This window comes from Rhinatrema bivittatum, chromosome 18, assembly GCF_901001135.1.
Source record: "Rhinatrema bivittatum chromosome 18, aRhiBiv1.1, whole genome shotgun sequence".
Taxonomy (NCBI): domain Eukaryota; kingdom Metazoa; phylum Chordata; class Amphibia; order Gymnophiona; family Rhinatrematidae; genus Rhinatrema; species Rhinatrema bivittatum.
This window is the reverse complement of record NC_042632.1, coordinates 1,578,092-1,599,403: the sequence shown is the minus strand read 5'-3', so window position 1 is coordinate 1,599,403 and position 21,312 is coordinate 1,578,092. Positions and strand designations below refer to the sequence as shown.

At 46.4% G+C, this 21,312-nt stretch overlaps 1 protein-coding gene across 1 annotated transcript in view; it reads left to right on the top strand.

Annotated features, from left to right (window-relative positions):
* LOC115079628 (dedicator of cytokinesis protein 2-like) overlaps nt 1-21,312 on the top strand; it is a 991,955-nt gene that overhangs the window by 126,611 nt on the left and 844,032 nt on the right. The window contains 2 exon segments of the mRNA XM_029583335.1: nt 2,229-2,325; nt 19,632-19,780. Of these exon segments, the coding sequence (XP_029439195.1) occupies nt 2,229-2,325; nt 19,632-19,780 (246 nt within the window).

The window sequence follows — 21,312 nt, the reverse complement described above, 5'->3', positions numbered from 1 at the left end:
CTTTCACACTTGAAAACAGATTGACCCAGAATCTTGTGATTTACTTAGTTCTGTATTATGTTCTTGATTAATTTATAAACCTAGTTCATAATGTTATACTCTATATTAGCAACCATATGAACTGTTTTTGAAAACACTGTTAAACTTCATAAGTTTGTAAACCGTTGTGATGGCAAAACCGAACGACGGTATATAAAAATCGATAAATAAATAAATAAATAATGTATTTTCAATGTAGGTGGTAGTCTCAGCTACACCTACAACCGTAAATTTTTGTTACTTTTTGGGGTTTTTTTTGCTATTTTTGTTTGTGCGCACTAACGAGCGCACTAACAGGAGTTAGTGCGCGCTAACTCCTGTTAGTGCGCTCTAATCCAAAAAAAACGATTTTTCACTAAAAAAAAAAGCCGATCCACAGGAAACCGAGATTTTCCCGCGGCCACACGAACCCGATAGCAGAAACGATGGGGCACCCGATTCACATCCCTAATCTATAACCACCCAGATCACAGTGGTGCCATCTAAGATGGAGAGGGTGGTGAATGCCTGTAATGGCCTTCTGGAAAGGGGGGTAACCTACTGATGTGGCTTTTACTACCCTTAATTACTAAAGGGTAGATTTTTAAAAAATGCGCGCGTAGCTCCATATGTGGCTGGTACAGCAGCCATTTGCCGCTGGGCCGGAGGATCGTGCGTCAGCAGGCTGCCGGCACGGGCAACTTATGCCAGCTCAGGAGCTGGCATAAGTTCCGAAATAAAGAAAAGAACCAAAGGTAGGGTCTTCAAAGGGGTTGGGGAAGAGAGGGGAAGAGGGAGAGAGGGTAGGTAGGGGGGTAGGAAAGTTCCCTCCCAGTACATTCCTTAATTGGAGCGGACTGGGAGGGAACTGGGGGAGGCCACATCTCATCCCCATGCGTAAACAGGGCAAATCTCCCCCCCCCCCCCCCCGCGTGCGCCGGCCCGGATTTTATTACATGCGCGCACAGGCTGCTGGTGTGCAATCCCCCGGCACAGAGGCAAATGGCTGCTGTACCGGCAGCCTCCAGCTCTGCCTCTCCGTGCCCCCGGGACTGCTCCTTGATAGAGACCTGGCTCTTGTGCGTGTAATGGGGGTTACGTGCGTGGCTGGGCCTTTTCTAAAATGTGCTGTCCAATTAAGGAGCGGACTGAGAGGGAACTTTCAAAACCCCCTACATAACCTTCCTTCTCCTTCCCCTCTACTCCCCACCCCCTAAGACTAACCTACCTGCCCTAAATTTTGTTATTTCATTACTTGTTGCTCCTTGGGAGCAGAAGTAGTTTATGCATGCCGGGAAGCTGCCGGCGCACGCGTCTCTGGGACAGTGGCTAATGGCCGCTGTCCCAGTCGGCCTCTGTCCCGCCCCAGCCCTCCCTGGCCAGATCTTGCCCCCTGGCCTGCCCCCTTTTCAGGGCCTGGAAATTATTCATGTATCATCACTTAATGCGTGTGGCTGGACCCTTTTGAAAATGAGCGCGGCGCATGTAGGACCCAGCGACGCTCGTAAGTGATGATATTTGCATGCGTGGCCGATTTAAAATCCAGCAAATAAATTGTAATTTATATATATATATAAATGTGTGCAGATGATATACCCGCCATTCAGAATTTAAAAGCAAATTTGAGTAGATCTTATATCCTTCATTTAGATGCATTTATACGCGCAAGTTGGGGGAGTTTCTAACACGCAAGCAGCAGTGAACTAATCAGTTTTACCAATTAGTTTACCAGTTTGCCAGGTCCATCTACATCTCATAAATCTGCTCACAGCTCTTTAGCTTGAGGTCCTCCCATGTCATCCATTCCTTTGTTCACTTAAGATGCTTACAATCACTTACTTCAGATATTGAGCAGGAGTAAATATACACGAGTAAGGTACCAAATGTACATGTGTGAATTGCTTTTAAAATAGCAACTTACTCATGTAAATGTTGGCCACTCCCCAGAATGCCCCTGGCCTGCCCCTTTTTTACATATGCAAATTTCTTCATGCACCCTAATTTATGCATGTATGTTGATGTTTCTAATATAGCAAATACTCACATGTATGCTATTTTACATGCATAAGTGCTATTTTTTTACATGCACAACTTTTGAAAATTCAACTTGAAGAGTTTTGTAGCACATTGTGCAAAGTTATGTCTAGGCCAAAGTTCTTTCCTTAATTTCTCAGAGTCTGAGATTCTTAGTTTGTTTTTCTTTTTTTCAGGAAAAAAGAGCATGTAATACCTGCAGAGATCCCATTGGTGCAGGAAGTTACTTCCACGCTGCGTGAATGGGGCAATATCTGGAAACAGCTGTATCTGGTAAGAGCTAGCTTCCTGCTGCATTTTCTTTTTAAATCTTAGCAGTGCTTTATAAACTCTCCAGATGTCCAATTATTTCTCCTGTTGAAAAGCTTAAGTAATTCTCTCTAGATTTTCTAAAGCTATCACTTGATTTAGTGTCTAAATTTGTAAAGGTGGAACCCAGTCAACATGGATTTACCCAAGGAAAGTCTTGCCTAACAAATCTGCTTCATTTTTTTGAAGGGGTTAATAAACATGTGGATAAAGGGGAACCGGTAGATGTTGTGTATTTGGATTTTCAGAAGGCGTTTGACAAAGTCCCTCATGAGAGGCTTCTATGAAAACGACCAGGAGGGACGTGAATCCTTGGACCGACGGGGAGGTTGGTACTACCTTTAGGAGACAGCTCCTCAGGTTCCCCCGTCGGGTGGCGAGGCGGAACAGAAGTTGGGAATGGCTGGATCCTCACTGCTGGAGACTCAGATGGCCTCTGAGAGGGCGACGAGGTGTGAAGTTGGAGCAAGGGCCAGCTGGATCTTCGCCACTAGAGGCCCGTGGTCCCCCCGGGAGGAGCCCGTAGAGACCCGGGCCACTGGGACTTAGGTGGGCCCTTGAAGGTTGATGGTCCGAGAGAAGTCCGAGGTCGAGTACCAGAGGATTGCCGCTTGCCAGTCCGAAGTCACACACCGAGGGATCACCGAGAAGAAGCAGGAACCAGGAACCGAAGCACCAGGAGACTCACCGGAGCGAGCAGACTCGTTGCCAAGTCGAGGAGTGCGTGGAGGAAGTCTCCTTTATACTTCCCCTGTGCCTAGCCCATTAGGAGCAGGTGCAGGCAATTTGGAGGACGAGGCCCCTTTAAATCTGCAGTGGAGGCGCGGCCTCGTGCCTAAGGTCAGGGCGGCCATCTTGGATCCCGGAAGCGGTGCAGAGCAGCCCGATGCTGCGAGGGAAGGCCTAGGGCACCTCCCCCACCGGCAATCACAGCGGGGACCCACGGTGAGGTGCGGGAACGAATGGCCTTGGCTCCCTGGTGCTGCCGCGGCGGCCCTGACGCTGCGACTCAGGTAGGGGGTTGTGACTGCCGGCGGCCGTGGCCGCGAGACACAAAAGTACCCCCCCCTTTAGGGTGCCTCCCAGGAGGCCTGGGTTTGGACAGATGGTCCTGATGGAACTGCGCAAGAAAGTTCCGATCTAGGATGTTGGCTAGCGGTTCCCATGTATTTTCGGGACCGAACCTCTCCCAGGCTAATAGGTACTCCCATCTTTTCTTATGCTTCCGAACGTCCAGCACCTCTCGGACCTGGTAGGTGATGTCGTCTTCAGAGGCGATGGGTTGGGGTGCTGGAGGTGTGCTGGAAGGCCAAGCAGCACCAATGGCTTCAAAAGAGAGGCATGGAAGGTGTTATGGATTTTAAGTGACGGTGGTAGTTGAAGCTGATAGGACACCGCACCAATCCGATAGAGGATGGGAAATGGTCCAAAGAACCGAGGAGCCAGTCGCGCTAAAGGTAATTTTAGCCAGATGAATTGCGTACTCAGCCATACCTTCTGACCGTGTCTCAGAGGAGGACACAGTCTTCGTCGATGGTCAGTGTATTTTTTCGCCATCTGGCTGGCTTTGAGCAAGGCATGCCGAGTGGAGATCCAGAGGCGATGTAGTTCATCCACAGAGAGTTGGGCCACCGGAGACGTGACAGTAATGGGAACAGGCAGAGGCAGCTGGGGTTGCTTCCCATAAACCAACTGGAAGGGAGAAGATCCGGTGGCAGTGGAAGGGTGCGAATTGAGGGCGAACTCGGCCCATGGGAGTAGACTTGCCCAGTCGTCCTGTTTATCGTTAACATAGATGCGAAGGAACTGCTTGAGAGTTTGATTTGTCCTCTCCGCTAGACCATTGGTTTGAGGATAGTATGCAGAGGTGTAATCCAAGGTGACATCAAACTTCTGACAGAGGGCCCTCCAGAATCTTTCGGTAAATTGGGGTCCTCGGTCTGAGAGGATGTTTTTGGGTAACCCATGCAGTTTGAAAATGTGTTGTACGAATAGCTGGGTCAACTGGGGTGCGGAAGGCAACCCTGGGAGTGGTATGAAATGTGCCATCTTGCTGAATCAGTCGATGACTACCCAGATGACGGTGTTACCACCGGACGAAGGTAGGTCAACCACGAAGTCCATCGAAATATGAGTCCAGGGTTTGGTGGGCACTGGTAGAGGCTGGAGTAAGCCGGGAGATGAACCTGGAATCTTCTTATGACGGGCACTCAGATGACAGGATTCTACATAAGATTCCACGTCCTTGTTGACCTTGGACCACCTTGGACCTGCAAGGTCCGATGTTGTCCTGGATGACCAGAGCAGCAGGAGTCATGCGCCCATGCCAGAACTTGTTTTCGCAGGTGTTGTGGTAGAAAGGTCTTTCCGGGAGGAATAGTTGTGGTGGCGGACAGCAGGACTCGTGACGGCTCAATGATGAATTCAGGGGTGTCTGGAATATTTGTGGTCTCGAAGACTCATGACAAGGTGTCGGCCTTAAGATTCTTGACAGCCGGTCTATACTGCAGGACGAAGTTGAATTGGATAAAGAATAACGCCCATCGCGCTTGTCGGAGATTTAGGCGTTGTGCCTGGTGCAGATATTCTAAATTTTTGTGGTCCGAATAGACCGTGAACGGGTGTTGCGCTCCTTCCAACCAAGGACGCCATTCCTCCAGGGCCATTTTGATGGCCAGGAGGTCTTTATCGCCAATGGTGTAGTTTTGTTCTGCAGGGGAGAACTGGCGAGAGAGGAAGACACATGGGTGTAGCTTGTGTTGGTCCGAATTCTGGCTAAGAACGACCCCTACGCCTACAGAGGAGACATCCACTTCAATGGTAAATGGCTGTTGAGGGTCAGGATGATGAAGGCACGGCTGGCGAAGGAATGCCTCTTTAAGATGGAGGAAGGCGGCTCCAGCTCCGGGAGGCCAATTCTTGGGGTCAGTGCCTTTTCAAGTTAAGGCCATCAGGGGTGCAACAATGGACGCATAATGGGAGATAAATGAGCGGTAGTAATTGGCGAAACCCAAAAACTGTTGAAGCGGTTTCAGCCCGGATGGTTGGGGCCATTCCCGAATGGCCTTTAGTTTCTGGGGGTCCATGCGGAATCCTTCGCTGGAGACGATATACCCCAAGAATGGAAGCGACTCTCATTCGAAGAGGCATTTCTCGAGCTTGGCGTAGAGTTGGTTTTCTCTTGGTCGTTGTAGTACCTGGATGACGTGCTGACGGTGAGCGGTGAGGGAATCGGTGAAGATTAAGATGTCGTCGAGGTACACAACCAAACAGCGATAGAGCAGGTCTCGGAAAATTTCATTCATGGTGTTTTGAAACACCACTGGGGCATTGCAGAGCCCGAATGGCATTACTAGGTACTCGTAATGGCTGTGTCGGGGATTGAAGTTCATTTTCCATTTATCTCCCTCCTTGATATCGATCAGATTATACGCTCCCCGGAGGTCCAATTTGGTAAAGATTTTAGCACCTTGAAGGCGATCAAAGAGCTCGGAAATTAGGGGCAATGGATACTGGTCCTTGATCGTTATGGCATTCAGGCCCCGGTAGTCGATGCAAGGGCAAAGAGTTCCATCTTTCTTCCCCACGAAGAAAAACCCAGCCCCCGCTGGGGATGTCGATTTGCAGATGAATCCCCTATCCAGATTCTCCTTGATGTAATGAGACATGGCTTGAGTCTCTGAGGGTGAAAGGGCATAGGCACGTCCCCGAGGGGGTTTCTTTGCCGGGAAGAAGGTTAATGGCACAGTCGAATGGTCGGTGAGACAGGAGCGTCTCGGCCTTCCGCTTGGAAAAGACATCAGAGTAAGTAGCGTAAGATGTCAGTAGCCCTTGGAGACTGGCAAGGATGGCTAAGCATTGTACAGGAAATACCGGTTGGAGGCAGGTATCGTGGCAGTTCGGCCCCCATTGGGTCAGTTGTAAGTTTTTCCAGTCGAATTGTGGACCATGCTTTTGAAGTCAGGGGAGCCCCAATATGATGGGGTGTATGGAGTGTTCCAGGATGTGGAAAGAGATCCGTTCAACGTGGAGAAGCCTCGCACGTAGTTGGACGTTTTCCGTAAAATGAGCCACCCGCCCCGGGAGGGGCTTACCCTAAAATGGACGAGATGACCACGGGGCCTGGGCACAAAGGTGTGGAATCTTTAGGTGATCCACTAGACTCCTCATAATAAAATTGCCCCCGGCTCCCGAGTCCACCAGGGCCAAAGTATGGAATTCGCAGTCCCCAGAAGTATTTGCGACTGGTAGAGTTAGTGGAGGTGCAGGTGATGTCAGGCACAGAAAGAGTCCTCCTTCAGGTCCTAGGCCTGGGAGTTTCCTGGCCGCACCGGGCATGCGGCTAATTGGTGACCCACCGCGCCGCAGTAGAGGCAGAGACCGTCTCTGATTCTCCTTCGACGCTCCTGTGTGGAGAGTCTCCCTCGGCCCAAATGCATGGGTTCCTCGGACAGTGCTTGGGAGCCTCTTGATTCGCCTTTGGGAGAAGGCGAGCGTCGAGGATGCCTAGAGGGAGTCGAGGTTTTCGTGGTCATCTGAGCCTCTTGACGGCGCTCTTGATGGCGTCTATCAATACTCCCCGCCAGATCGATGAGGGCGTTCAAGGACCTGGGTAGCTCCCGGCCTGCGAGCTCATCCTTGATTCTAGGACTGAGTCCCTGTAGAAAGATGGTCCGTAAGCAGTCTGGGCCCCAACTGAGCTCTGAAGAGAGGATCCGGAACTCGATGGCAAACTTGGCCAGCGTTCTTGAACCTTGACGTAGTTGGAGAAGTTTGGGCCCGGCGGAAACCTCCTGAGTGGGATCACCGAAGCTCATTCGGAAAAGCTCCCAGAATTCTCTCAAATTACCCAAGATGGGGTCATCCCGTTCCCACAGGGGGGAAGCCCATTCCAGGGCCTTCCTTCGAGGAGAGAGAAAATGAAGGTGGTCTTGGTAGCATCATCGGGAAAGAGGGTCGGCTGTAGACGGAAGTGCATATTGCACTGGTTAATGAAAACGTGGTGGTGTAAGCAGGCGAATCACTGAGCGGGCCCCGGGAGCCATGGACAGAGATGGCAAGGTGGGGTTCATGGGCCCTAACACCTCGAAGCGTTGATTCAGCTCTCCAATGCGGAGACAAGGGCATCAAGGGTTTTCTGCTGGTCCATCATATGTTGGGCCATTCCGGGGATGGCCTGGTGGGCAGACGCCTCTGCCGGGTTCATGGACTTGGCAATCTGTTACGACCAGGAGGGACGTGAACCCTTGGACCAACGGGGAGGTTCGTACTACCTTTAGGACACAGCTTCTCAGGTTTCCCCGTTGGGTGGTGAGGCGGAACAGAAGTTGGGACTGGCTGGATCCTCACTGCTGGAGACTCAGTTGGCCTCTGAGAGAGCGACAAGGCATGAAGTCGGAGCAAGGGCCAGCTGGATCTTCGCCACTGGAAGCCCGTGGCTCCCCCGGGAGAAGCCCGTAGGGACCCGGGCCGCTGGGACTTAGGTGGACCTTTGAGAGGTCGAAGCGTGAGGACGGTGCAAGGGCCAACTGGATCTTTGCCACTGGAGGCCCGTGGTACCCCCGGGAGGAGCCCGTAGAGACCCGGGCCATTAGGACTTAGGTGGGCCCTTGAAGGTGGATGGTCTGAGAGAAGTCCGAGGTCCAGTACCAGAGGATCGCCACTTGCCAGTTCGAAGTCACATACCGAGGAATCACTGCTTGCCAGTCTGAAGTCACACACCGAGGGATCATCGAGAAGAAGCAGGAACCAGGAACCGAAGCACCAGGAGACTCACCAGAGTGAGCAGACTCGTTGCCAAGTCGAGGAGTGAGTAGAGGAAGTCTCCTTTATACTTCCCCTGTGCCTAGCCCATTAGGAGCAGGTGCAGGCAATTCGGAGGACGAGGCCCCTTTAAATCTGCAGAGGAGGTGCGGCCTCGCGCCTAAGAGCAGGGCGGTCATCTTGGATCCCAGAAGCGGTGCAGAGCGGCCCGATAACGCGAGGGGAGGTCTGGTGCGCCTTCCCCGCCGGCAATCACCGCGGGGACCCGCGGTGAGGTGCGGGAACGAACGGCCTGAGCTCCCTGGTGCTGCTGCGGCAGCCTCGACACTGCGACTCAGGTAGGGGGTTGCGACCACAGGTGGCCGTGGCTGCAAGACACAACAGGCGATGTCCTTTCGTGGATTACAAACTGGTTAAAAGACAGGAAACAGAGAGTAGGATGAAATGGTCAGTTTTCTCAGTGGAAAAGAGTAAACAGTGGAGTGCCTCAGGGATCTGTACTTGGACCGGTGCTTTTCAATATATATATAAATGATCTGGAAAGGAATATGACGAGTGAGGTTATCAAATTTGCGGATGATACAAAATTATTCAGAGTAGTTAAATCACAAGCAGACTGTGGTACATTACAGGAGGACCTTGCAAGACTGGAAGATTGGGCATCCAAATGGCAGATGAAATTTAATGTGGACAAATGCAAGGTGTTGCATATAGGGAAAAATAACCCTTGCTGTAGATACACGATGTTAGGTTCCATATTAGGAGCTACCACCCAGGAAAAAGATCTAGGCACCATAGTGGATAATACTTTAAAATCATCGGCTCAGTGTGCTGCAGCAGTCAAAAAAGCAAACAGAATTTATTTATTTATTTATTTATTTATTGAACATTTTTCGAAACCGTCGTTTGGTGGGAACCGTCACAACGGTTTACATCAAGCCACATAAAATGAGGCTAACGTATCTTAAGTTACATAGGTGCCATTTTAGGGTCGGTAACATAGTTTGTAAATGATATAAATTGGTAAGTGTACTGAGTCATTTCCGATTCACATTCTTATAGTTTAGGTTACAAGATTACCTTTATCATTGTACTTTCATCCTTTTGCTGAGCTTTAAAAGAATGAAACTTAGTCTGATTAAAATTACCCACATTGATTTTGGTTATGTGTTTGTTGTTCAATTGTTCGTACCTGCTTTCCCTTGAGTACTATTCACCTTTCTCTTTTTGGTAAGCTAGTTTAAAAAGCCAGGTTTTTAGATTTTTTCTGAAGGCTTTGATGTTGCTTTGTAGTCTCAACTCTGTGGGCATGGTGTTCCAAAGTATGGGTCCTGCCAAGGATAGAGCTCTTTCTCTTACTTGTGTGAGTCTGGCTGTTTTGACTGATGGAATAGTGAGGAGTGCTTTGTTGGCAGATCTCAGATTCCTATTTGGGACGTGTACACGAAGGGCTGTGTTCAGCCAGTCTGCTTTTTCATTGCGTATTAATTTATGTATGATGCATAGTGTTTTGTACTGAATTCTTTGTTCAATGGGTAGCCAGTGTAATTCGGCTAGTGTTTCCGTGATGTGGTCTCTTTTGCTTTTGCTGGTTAAAATTCTAGCAGCTGTGTTTTGTAGTATCTGTAGTGGTCTTAGTGACGTGTATAGTAGGCCTAGCATCAGGGCGTTACAGTAATCGGTACTAGCAAAGTTCAGCGCCTGGAGTACTGATCGTAAGTTGGCGGTTGTTAGAAGAGGTTTAAGTCTTTTCAGCACCATTAGTTTGGCGTATCCTTCCTTAACGTTTAGAGATATGTGTTGTTTTAAGCTTAGTTCTGTGTCAATTATTACGCCTAGGTTCCGTACTTTATCTGCAAACTCTATTTTTTGGTTGTTATTGAGTATAATTGGGTTTTGAATGATCTCCATTCTTTTTCGTTCTAAATGTATAAATTCTGTTTTCTCAATATTAATTACTAGCTCCATTTGGTTTAGCAGTTGTTTTATGATATCCAGATACATATTTGCTATTTTTAATGTTTTTTCGATTGTGTCGTCAATGGGTAGAATTAACTGGATATCATCGGCGTATATGTAATGTGTGATGCCCAGACCCGCCAGTAGGTGGCATAGGGGTAAGAGATATATGTTGAATAGTATGGCTGATAGGGCAGATCCCTGTGGTACTCCTGTTTGAAGGTTTATCTTTTCTGACATTACTTCTTTGATTTGTACTTGAAAAAATCTTTTACTTAGATAAGATCTAAACCATTTGATAGTTTTGTTACTTAATCCTACTTCATCTAGTCTATTTAAAAGTATGTCGTGATTTACGGTATCAAAGGCTGCAGAGAGGTCTAGCATCACCAGGATGTAATGTTTACCACTATCAAAACCTCTCATGATGTTATCTGTTAACGCAAGCAGCAGTGTCTCTGTGCTATAGTGTTTTCGAAAGCCATGTTGTGATTAGAGATGTGAATCGTGTCCTCGATCGTCTTAACGATCGATTTCGGCTGGGAGGGGGAGAGAATCGTATTGTTGACGTTTGGGTGTGTAAACTATCGTGAAAATCGTTAAAATCGTGAGCCGACACACTAAAACCCCCTAAAACTCACCCCCGACCCTTTACATTAAATCCCCCACCCTCCCGAACCCCCCCAAATGCTTTAAATAACCTGGGGATCCAGCGGTGGTCCAGAACGGCGGCGGTCCGGAACGGCCCCCTCAATTGAATCCTGTTGTCTTCAGCCGGCGCCATTTTGCAAAATGGCCGCCGCAAAATGGCGGCGGCCATAGACAAAAATGATTCGAAGCAGGAGGTCGTTCCGGACCCCCGCTGGACTTTTGGCAAGTCTTGTGGGGGTCAGGAGGCCCCCCCAAGCTGGCCAAAAGTTCCTGGGAGTCCAGCGGGGTTCAGGAAGCGATTTCTTGCCGCGAATCGTTTTCCTTACGGAAAATGGCGCCGGCAGGAGATCGACTGCAGGAGGTCGTTCAGCGGGGGTTCCGGACCGCCGCTGAACGACCTCCTGCAGTCGATCTCCTGCCGGCGCCATTTTCCGTACGGAAAACGATTCGCAGCAAGAAATCGCTTCCTGAACCCCGCTGGACTCCCAGGAACTTTTGGCCAGCTTGGGGGGGCCTCCTGACCCCCACAAGACTTGCCAAAAGTCCAGCGGGGGTCCGGAACGACCTCCTGCTTCGAATCATTTTTGTCTATGGCCGCCGCCATTTTGCGGCGGCCATTTTGCAAAATGGCACCGGCTGAAGATAACAGGATTCAATTGAGGGGGCCGTTCTGGACCGCCGCCGTTCTGGACCACCGCTGGATCCCCAGGTTATTTAAAGCATTTGGGGGGGGGTTCGGGAGGGTGGGGGATTTAATTTAAAGGGTCGGGGGTGGGTTTTAGGGGGTTTTAGTGTGCCGGTTTTCCTGCCCTCCCCCTTCCCCCGATTTACGATTTTTTAACTATAAATCGGGGGAATTGGTATTGTATCGTGGCCCTAACGATTTTTGACGATTTAAAATATATCGGACGATATTTTAAATCGTCAAAAAACGATTCACATCCCTAGTTGTGATGGATACAGTATATTATTGCTCTCCAAGTGTTCTACAAGTTGCTTTTGTATGGCTTTCTCAATCAATTTTGCGATTAGGGGGAGGTTTGATACTGGTCGGTAATTGCTTAGATTAAGTGGATCACTGTTTTTTTTCTTTAAGATTGGTTTTACTACTGCCCCTTTTAGAGTCTCTGGCATAGTTCCTTCCTCTAAGGAAAGATTCACTATCTTTGTTAATGTCGAGGATACTGTGCTTAGGAATTATTAGGAATTGTGTTAGGAATTATTAGGAAGGGAATGGTTAATAGAACGGAAAATGTCATAATGCCTCTATATCGCTCCATGGTGAGACCGCACCTTGAATACTGTGTACAATTCTGGTTGCCGCATCTCAAAAAAGATAAAGTTGCAATGGAGAAGGTACAGAGAAGGGCAACCAAAATGATAAAGGGGATGGAACAGCTCCCCTATGAGGAAAGGCTGAAGAGGTTAGGGCTGTTCAGCTTGGAGAAGAGATGGCTGAGCGGGGATATGATAGAGGTCTTTAAGATCATGAGAGGTCTTGAATGAGTAGATGTGACTCAGTTATTTACACTTTCGAATAATAGAAGGACTAGGGGGCATTCCACGAAGTTAGCAAGTAGCACATTTAAGACTAATCGGAGAAAATTCTTTTTCACTCAACGTACAATAAAGCTCTGGAATTTGTTGCCAGAGAAGGTAGTTAGTGCAGTTAGTGTACCTGGGTTCAAAAAAGGTTTGGATAAGTTCTTGGAGGAGAAGTCCATTAACGGCTATTAATCATGTTTACTTAGGGAATAGCCACTGCTATTAATTGCATCAGTAGCATGGGTTCTTCTTAGTGTTTGGGTAATTGCCAGGTTCTTGTGGCCTGGTTTGGCCTCTGTTGGAAACAGGATGCTGGGCTTGATGGACCCTTGGTCTGACCCAGCATGGCAATTTCTTATGTTCTTATGTTCTTACTTGCCCCACCATGTCAAGTGACTATGATTGAGGAAGAGCCCAATGTTAACCCCAATTTTGCTGAAGGACTAGATCTGATGGCTTTTTTGGAACTCTTGTTGGAGTCTGACAAGCAATTAACTTTATGGCTTTTCTTTTCTAAGACAGAGGCATTATTTCTGGGAAAGAAAATTGCTATATTTCCTGATGTTGTCAGGGAAACGCAGTCCAGGAGGAAATTGTTTCTTGCTTTAAAGATAAGAGTTTTAGCTCTTAAAGGGGCTGATGGAATAATTGTGTGCAGAAAACGGGCACTCAGTTTTGAGCGCTCATTTTCCTAACGCACTCCCAGCCACCTTTCCTGGGTATACAATCCAATATTTAAATAAGGGGTCCCGTTAAGAAGGAGGCGCTAGGGAAAATTGAACACCTCTAGTGCCTTCTCGGCACTGGACTCACAGCAGAGGTGGATATCAAGTGGGCTGTCAAGCGGGTTGGGAAAAAGGACGCTCAATGAATGTAGGAGTGTCTATTTTCTCCCACTACTGGCGTAGATATGCACAAGATACATGGTCTGGATGTTTGTGAATTGAACGTCCATTTTCCCAACTCGCTACCAGCATAGACACACACAGGATACATGGCCTGGACCATATATCTTGTGTGTGTATTGGGCATCCAGAATTTTATTAAAAAATTGTTTATTTCTTAACTAATAATAATAGTATTGTGTCAACACTATTAGAAGAATTGTAGAAAGCAGGATGTTTCTTTTTTTTATCAATGCGCTCTTGAGCGTGGCATACCTTTATGCCAACTCCGGGTTGATTAAAATTTGTCACGTTGTAAGGGCTCATTGGTCACGCGAAAAATTTATGGGATTGCGGGTATTAGCTAATAGCCTCATCTACATGAATTTACATGTGATGAGCGCGATTAGCTACACGGTGATTTGGATGCGCGTTTTGGACACGTTAATCCCTGTATTGGATCGGGGGTTATGGACGTGAGTCCAAAACGCACATCCAGTCATGAGTTAAGCTGTGCACAGTGACTAGTGCATATTATTGCATCAGCCCCAAAGTTTCCTTGCAAATGTTTAGTCAAGTTCCAAGTAGATTTTCCATGATCCTGTAAATTGGAAAATGTTTTGCAAAACAGAGCTTTTCCAGCCCCTATTGCTTTTGGATAAGACCTGTATAAATATTTTTCTCTGACTTTCTTCTTTTGCTCTTTTCCTTTTTCTCTCTGCTACCTCATAGTGGACTAAGTAAAGTCAATTATATGGATTTATTCCTATGAAATTGTTTCTTTGGATATTTATAATATGATTGGCATGTGTTCTTTCTAAAGATTAAGACAGAGCCCACCCCACCAAAATGGTCTCCCTCTTCCCCAAAATATTCCCAGTTTCTAACAAATCTAGAGACCCATGATGCTGGAGGAGAGTGTTTTTGCTGGAATGTCTGTCTGCCTTGCAGTGTTTGCCTGCCCTACCTTCACCTAAGGGCCTGGTTTGCCTGCCTGTGTGTCATCAGCTATTCCCAGTGTTGTCTCCCTCTGTGTACTTGAGACATCATTCTCCCTGGACCAGCAACTCCGCCTCAAGTGACATCAGCAAGTGGCGTGAACATTTAGGGAGACTCATGATGCTGGCTGTGTGCCAGAGGGACGCACATGTTGCGCGCACGAAGGAGTGTTACAAAGAAATCTGCCCCTTTGTATGCCCCTTTCTGTGTGCTTGGAGTGTCACCCGGACTTTATCTGTGGCCACTGCTGGTATTGGATTTTGTGACTCATGGAACCCAGTCTGCCAGTACTGACAATTCAAAGACAAGGTAGATATAAGGTTCTACCAAATATTGTTAGATGTTTTCAACGGAAAGATTATCCTTCCTGAGATCTGTAAAGAAGGCAGTTCTTGAGATCCCCCTGCCCTTGTAATGTTATCATTGATTCTCCTGAATGTTCAGTCTATTTTCAAGAAAGTATCTGTGATTCATGATTTGATTCATGATAATACGGCCAATTGTATATACTTCACGGAAACCTGGTAATCTGATTCTGATCAGGTTGTCGTGAACAATTATCTTCTGAATACAATATTTTTTCTCTCACATGGGAGGAAAGATGTAGGGGTGGACTGATGGTCATAACCAAGCACTCCTTGCAGTTATCTCTGTTGAAACTTGACATTTTTCCTCCCTTTAAAATTCTTGTCTTAACTTCTGTTTCTTTTAATCTTTGTGTACTATACTGCTTCCAGGATGGTTAGCCCATAATATGTCCCCACTGATTGAATTGTTTGCGAGCAGCCCTTTAGACATTAATAGAAGATCGTTGTGGGAGATTTTAACCTCCATATAGATACATAAGAACATAAGAAATTGCCATGCTGGGTCAGACCAAGGGTCCATCAAGCCCGGCATCCTGTTTCCAACAGAGGCCAAACCAGGCCACAAGAAACTGGCAAGTACCCAAACACCAAGAAGATCCCATGCTACTGATGCAATTAATAGCAGTGGCTATTCCCTAAGTAAACTTGATTAATAGCAGTTAATACACCTCTCCTCCAAGAACTTATCCAAGCCTTTTTGAACCCAGGTACACTAACTGCATTAACCACATCTTCTGGCAACAAATTCCAGAGCTTTATTGTACGTTGAGTGAAAAAGAACATTCTCCGATTAGTCTTAAATGTGCTACTGGCTAACTTCATGGAATGCCCCCTGGTCCTTCTATTATCCGAAAGTGTAAATAACCGATTCACATCTACTCGTTCAAGACCTCTCATGATCTTAAAGACCTTTATCATATCCCTACTCAGCTATCTCTTCTCCAAGCTAAACAGCCCTAACCTCTTCAGCCTTTCCTCATAGGGGAGCTGTTCCATTCCCTTTATCATTTTGGTTGCCGTTCTCTGTACCAGAATTGTACACAGTATTCAAGGTGTGGTCTCACCATGGAGCGATACAGAGATATTATGACATTTTCCGTTTTATTAACCATTCCCTTCCTAATAATTCCTAACATTCTGTTTGCTTTTTTGACTGCTGCAGCACACTGAGCTGACAATTTCAAAGTATTATCCACTATGATGCCTAGATCTTTTTCCTGGGTGGTTGCTCCTAATATGGAACCTAACATACTAATAACCTAATAACTACAGCAAGGGTTATTTTTTCCTATATGCAACACCTTGCACTTGTCCATATTAAATTTCATCTGCCATTTGGATGACCAATCTTCCAGTCTTACAAGGTCCTCCTGTAATGTATCACAATCCGCTTGTGATTAAACTACTCTGAATAATTTTATATCATCCACAAATTTTATAACCTTGCTGTTATGCTCGCTGCCCGTTACAACCCTGCGGTGCGACCCTCGTACCTTGCTGCGCAGCCCACGGGACCTAGTTCTGCTTCCATGGCAGCGATGGGCCACTGGCTCTGACAGCAGACCTCCATCAGTGCCTCTGACTCTGAACCTCGTCCCGGGCCCTCTAGCCAGGACGCCCTTGCCAGCACCTCGGTCGTTGCTTCGCGTCCTGGGTCCTCTAGCCAGGACGTCCTTGCATCACGTCCTGGGCCCTCTAGCCGGGACGCCCTTGCCAGCACCTCGGGCCTTGCATTACGTCCCGGGCCTTCCAGCTGGGATGCCTCTGCCGGCCAAGCCTCCTGCAGCGCAGCGCCTCCCTCTAGGCACACTCAGGCGTCTCAGTGAGACCTATAAAGAGCCCGCAGCGGGAACCAGGTCGCGGACCCCAGATGATGACATCATCCTGGCCTAGTATAAATTCCCTGGTTATCCACAGAAGCTTTGCCTTTGCAACTGGTCTCCTTGGTTCACCTGTCCTTGGTTCCAAGTGCTCGTTGCTTCGCTGTATCTTCGTTCCTGTTCCAGTGTCTCCGATTCCCAGTTCCTGTGCTTGTGAGTTACTGTGTTCGTGTGCCTACTTGTATTGACTGACTCCTGGTGCCGACCTCTGCCTGCCTGACCATGTCGCCTCTCTCCAAGCCTGAACTCTGCCTGCCTGACCACGTTGCCTCTCTCAAGCCTGACCTCTGCCTCCCTGACCACGTTGCCTTTCTCCAAACCTGACCTCTGCTCGCCTGACCACGTTGCCTTTCTCCAAGCCTGACCTCTGCTCGCCTGACCACGTTGCCTTTCTCCAAGCCTGACCTCTGCCTCGCCTGACCACGTTGCTTTTTATCCAAGCCTGACCTTTGCTATGCCTTCACTACAATTGTCTCCTTTGTGCATTGACCATCGCTATGCCTGACCATGCCTGTCTTCTCTGCGCCCAGACCAACGCTACGTTTGATTTCACTTTAGACTCTGATTCTTTCTGAGTCCCATGCTGCCTGCTACAGTTTCTTTGACTGCCAGCCTAAGCTCAAGTCCTTCTCTCATCTTGTAGACTTTATCCTTGGGGCGTGGACTCTTAGGGCTTCGGCCCCTCTGTGCTCAAGCACCCTCAGTCTCTTCTAGTTTCATGGTTCTTGGATTCCTGATCTGCAACCCATCCTGGAAGAACTACACCATCTGCTAATGGTGGGGACATGTGGGCCCTTGCCAACGGGTTGCACCAACTCCGCCTCAGCCCAAGAATCCACCTCCAACGCATCACTCTCTAGTTATATTCCTTTCCAGATCATTTATAAATATATTGAAAAGCACTGGTCCAAGTATAGATCCCTGAGGCAGTCCACTGTTTACCCTTTTTCACTGAGAAAATTGACCATTTAATCCTACTCTCTTCCTGTTTTTTAACCAGTTTTTAATCCACGAAAGGACATCGCCTCCTATCCCATTACCCTCAACGTCTTGGAATCGCTGATAGCTATGGGCCTAAGTCAGGTTATTGATGGCCCTGCTCACAGAGCAGGACATATGTTAGATTTAGTATTTTCTAAACATAATTTTCATACATTGATCAATATTCTATTAGTCCTGTGCTCTACTCAGATCATAGCTTAACATAATTTATTGTAGAACTACGTTTACCTTTAGCCCAGTTTGAAACTAGCCAATTTGGCAGTGCATTAATAATGGGAGATTTCAATTAGCCCAATATTTATTTATTTGTGAGTTTTTATATACCGAAGTATTGGTGTTGGCCTTCACTCCAGTTTACATTTGTAACAACAATGTACATTCAAAACAGGAGGCAGCTAGAATAACAGTATACATTAGAATCAAAATATAACTGTAACAACTTACAGTATAAGGGGTAATAATAGCGCGTCAAAAACGCGCAGCCAAAAACGGGGGCTAAGCGGTGAGCTCAGCTGAGCGCACTGTTCTGTATCAGCCTGTATGTCGGGTACTGTGGCAGAGTTCAGCCACAGTGCTGGCAGTACACTGGTAGCAACAGGATAAAATTTAATAAATCACTGCAAAAATATCCAGTGCCAGCCAGGCAGCCTGGAGTGACTTCCCCCTAAAGGGAAGGGAATGCTGGAGAATCTTAACCTTCCTCTAAGTCAGTTGCAGTGACCGCAGTGAGATGTTAATTTGCACAGGTTTATATTATTTTTTAACATGGTGTGACAGCAGCTAACAGGATTAGAACAGATGGAATATTTCTAATCTTCTTGAACCAAAGCACTGTTGATACAGAAGGCTGTAGTAATACAGAGTTCAAAGACAACAGGAAAGCAGGATATATCCAACCTCCATGAGAGATAGAATCCAACTGCAAACTGAAACACTTAGGGACTCCAGTACAAAGAATGGAAAGTTCAGTGATTCACTGATTTAGAAAAATGCTTCCCTCTGCTATGTTCCTTTGCTTTGTCAGTTTGTTTTCCTTGATAAAAGATCTGGGTTCTCCTCTGACCTCACACATGAGTAATAGGCATGGGGGCTGGTTACTATGGAAACTTCCACACGATTGGCCCAGCCTCAGAGTCTATTGTTTTAATGCAGCCAATGCTTTTCAATGGGGAAATGTAAACAAATGAAACGAATGGTATATGTTTCATTCGTGGGACTTGCTAATATGTTTTTGGGGTAAAACGAATCAGAAAAATATGGTATATTTATCACGGACAGGCCATTTGTTTGGAACGAATGCACAAGTCCTGAAAAAGCTTAAACCATTACTTCACGCTCACGACTTCCGCCTCGTCCTGCAATCAATTATCCTGACAAAAATTGACTACTGCAACGCGCTGCTAATCGGATTACCAGCCTCCACCATCAAACCTCTCCAGATGGTACAGAATTCTGCAGCTAGGGTCCTGCTGAAGTGCCAAGTAGAGGATCAACTGGCATTTAAAAGGCCTGGTCCTGATGTCCTGAAGGCCTGGTCCTGATGTCATCCCTCAGCACCGTGAAGAGTTTCATGCCATGGGGTTTATTAGAGGGAATTGTGTGTGTGTGTGTGTGTGTGTGTGTGTGTGCACCTAAGGAGGGCCCAGGAGATGCAGCGTGCTGGGGCTGGGATCAGTGGTGGCATATGAGGTAAGTGAGGGATGGCTGTGTCATGGTTGCTGCGGTCGACCAAGCATTACATGGTGGTGTTTTGATTTTTTCATCTTTCCCATTGATTGTGTTTCTGGTTTGCTTGGTTTGTTTTTCTTGCCATGTTTGTGGCCTTTTTCTCCCAATTACCCCTCTTCCCTCCAAGTAACATGCCGTGGGCATCAGAGAGGTCTGGTATCAGTACAAAGGCTGCATCATCTCTGTGGCAACGTTTAATGCCACTTGTTAGCTAGTTGGTACTGTCATTGAAGTGCCTGCTGTCTTCTATCCCACCCAATGCCTAAGAATATCACCTCTGTGGCATGCTCAAGCCTGGCCTGCCCTGACAGATGGTGGATGTAAACCAGATTCCCTGTATTGCAGTGCATAGTGCTAGGCCTGATCCACAGAGCAGCCCTATATTTATGGTTTTAATACCATGTGTTTACATATTTTTTTTCCTTTTTGCTTTACAAAATAGATGCAAAAGAAGTTTATGCTTTTAACAGTTTCCATTCTTTATTTTTTAGACCAGCAAAGTGGAGTGCTTCCAACACGTACGGTGTATGATGTACAAACTAATGGAATGGAGATCACAGCTTCTGTCAGGAACTTTGCCAAAAGATGAACTGAAAGAGCTCAAACAGAAAGTCACATCAAAAATTGATTATGGAAACAGGTATGGGTCTTTGTATTGTTTTTTTTGTTACATATAGCAGGGAAATGTCGAGAATCAAGTGAGTTATTGCCATACATCCAAGACAGTGAGAAAAGTGTGAGGACCTCCACTGGATCCAGAACTATAATTCATCATCTAAGATTATTTTGCGGCCTTGTCTGGGATTGAAAAGTGTTAACTTATTCCCAACCTCGAGTGGCCTTAAGTTAAATCCTTTTACATGCACTTCACACTTTTCTGGGTTAACCATCATAGTAGACTGTGTTTCTTTTAAATGTTTTCTGCCACACATTAAGGGGATCATTTGTTATGGCGCACTAGGCTGTAACATGCAGTAATTGGGTATTACCATGAGTTAATGTCTCTTATTGCTGTTTGAAATATCATGTGTAATTTTATATTTTTCACTAATATGCATGCAAATAAGCAAATCTCTTGCAAATCATGCATGTTTTATTGGGAGCACTTAGAGAAGATAAGGCGGAAAGATTAAATGATTTCTTTGCTTCGGTGTTTACTGAAGAGGATGTTGGGGAGGTACCCGTAATGGAGAAGGTTTTCATGGGTAATGATTCAGATGGACTGAATCAAATCACGGTGAACCTAGAAGATGTGGTAGGCCTGATTGACAAACTGAAGAGTAGTAAATCACCTGGACCGGATGGTATACACCCCAGAGTTCTGAAGGAACTAAAAAATGAAATTTCAGACCTATTAGTAAAAATTTGTAACTTATCATTAAAATCATCCATTGTACCTGAAGACTGGAGGATAGCAAATGTAACCCCAATACTTAAAAAGGGCTCCAGGGGCGATCGGGGAAACTACAGACCGGTTAGCCTGACTTCAGTGCCAGGAAAAATAGTGGAAAGTGTTCTAAACATCAAAATCACAGAACATATAGAAAGACATGGTTTAATGGAACAAAGTCAGCATGGCTTTACCCAGGGCAAGTCTTGCCTCACAAATCTGCTTCACATTTTTGAAGGAGTTTATTTATTTATTTATTTATTTATGGTTTTTATATACTGATCTTCTTACATTGTATGTAAATCAAATCGGTTTACAGAGAACAGTTGAATAAGCTTGCTTGTGGGCAATTACATATAACAAAGTACTTTTTGAGTAACATATTGTATAACTTTTTTGAATAACATTTAAACATAAGAGCAAAAAATACATGACAAAACAAAGTCTTATATGTCTAAATCTTAATGTTTTAGATTGAGCTTTTCTAAATAGCATTTAAAAGAAGAAATAAATGGCCAAAAAACAATGTCTAAAATATGGTATTATTCAATATTCCTAATTCCTAATTGTACAGATGTCTTACAAGAAATTGTTAACAGTAGTCTAAGATAATTTACTTCTGCATTAGTAATTCGAAGCAAAAGTTGATAATGAGCAGGGTGGAATAGGAATGGGTAGAGTAGGGGTGAGGGGGTCAGGATGGGTGGGCTAAAATAAGATTTAAAGGGGGGAGAGAAAACAAAATAAAGGGAGGGGGGATGGGGGGGTTATATAATTAGAGC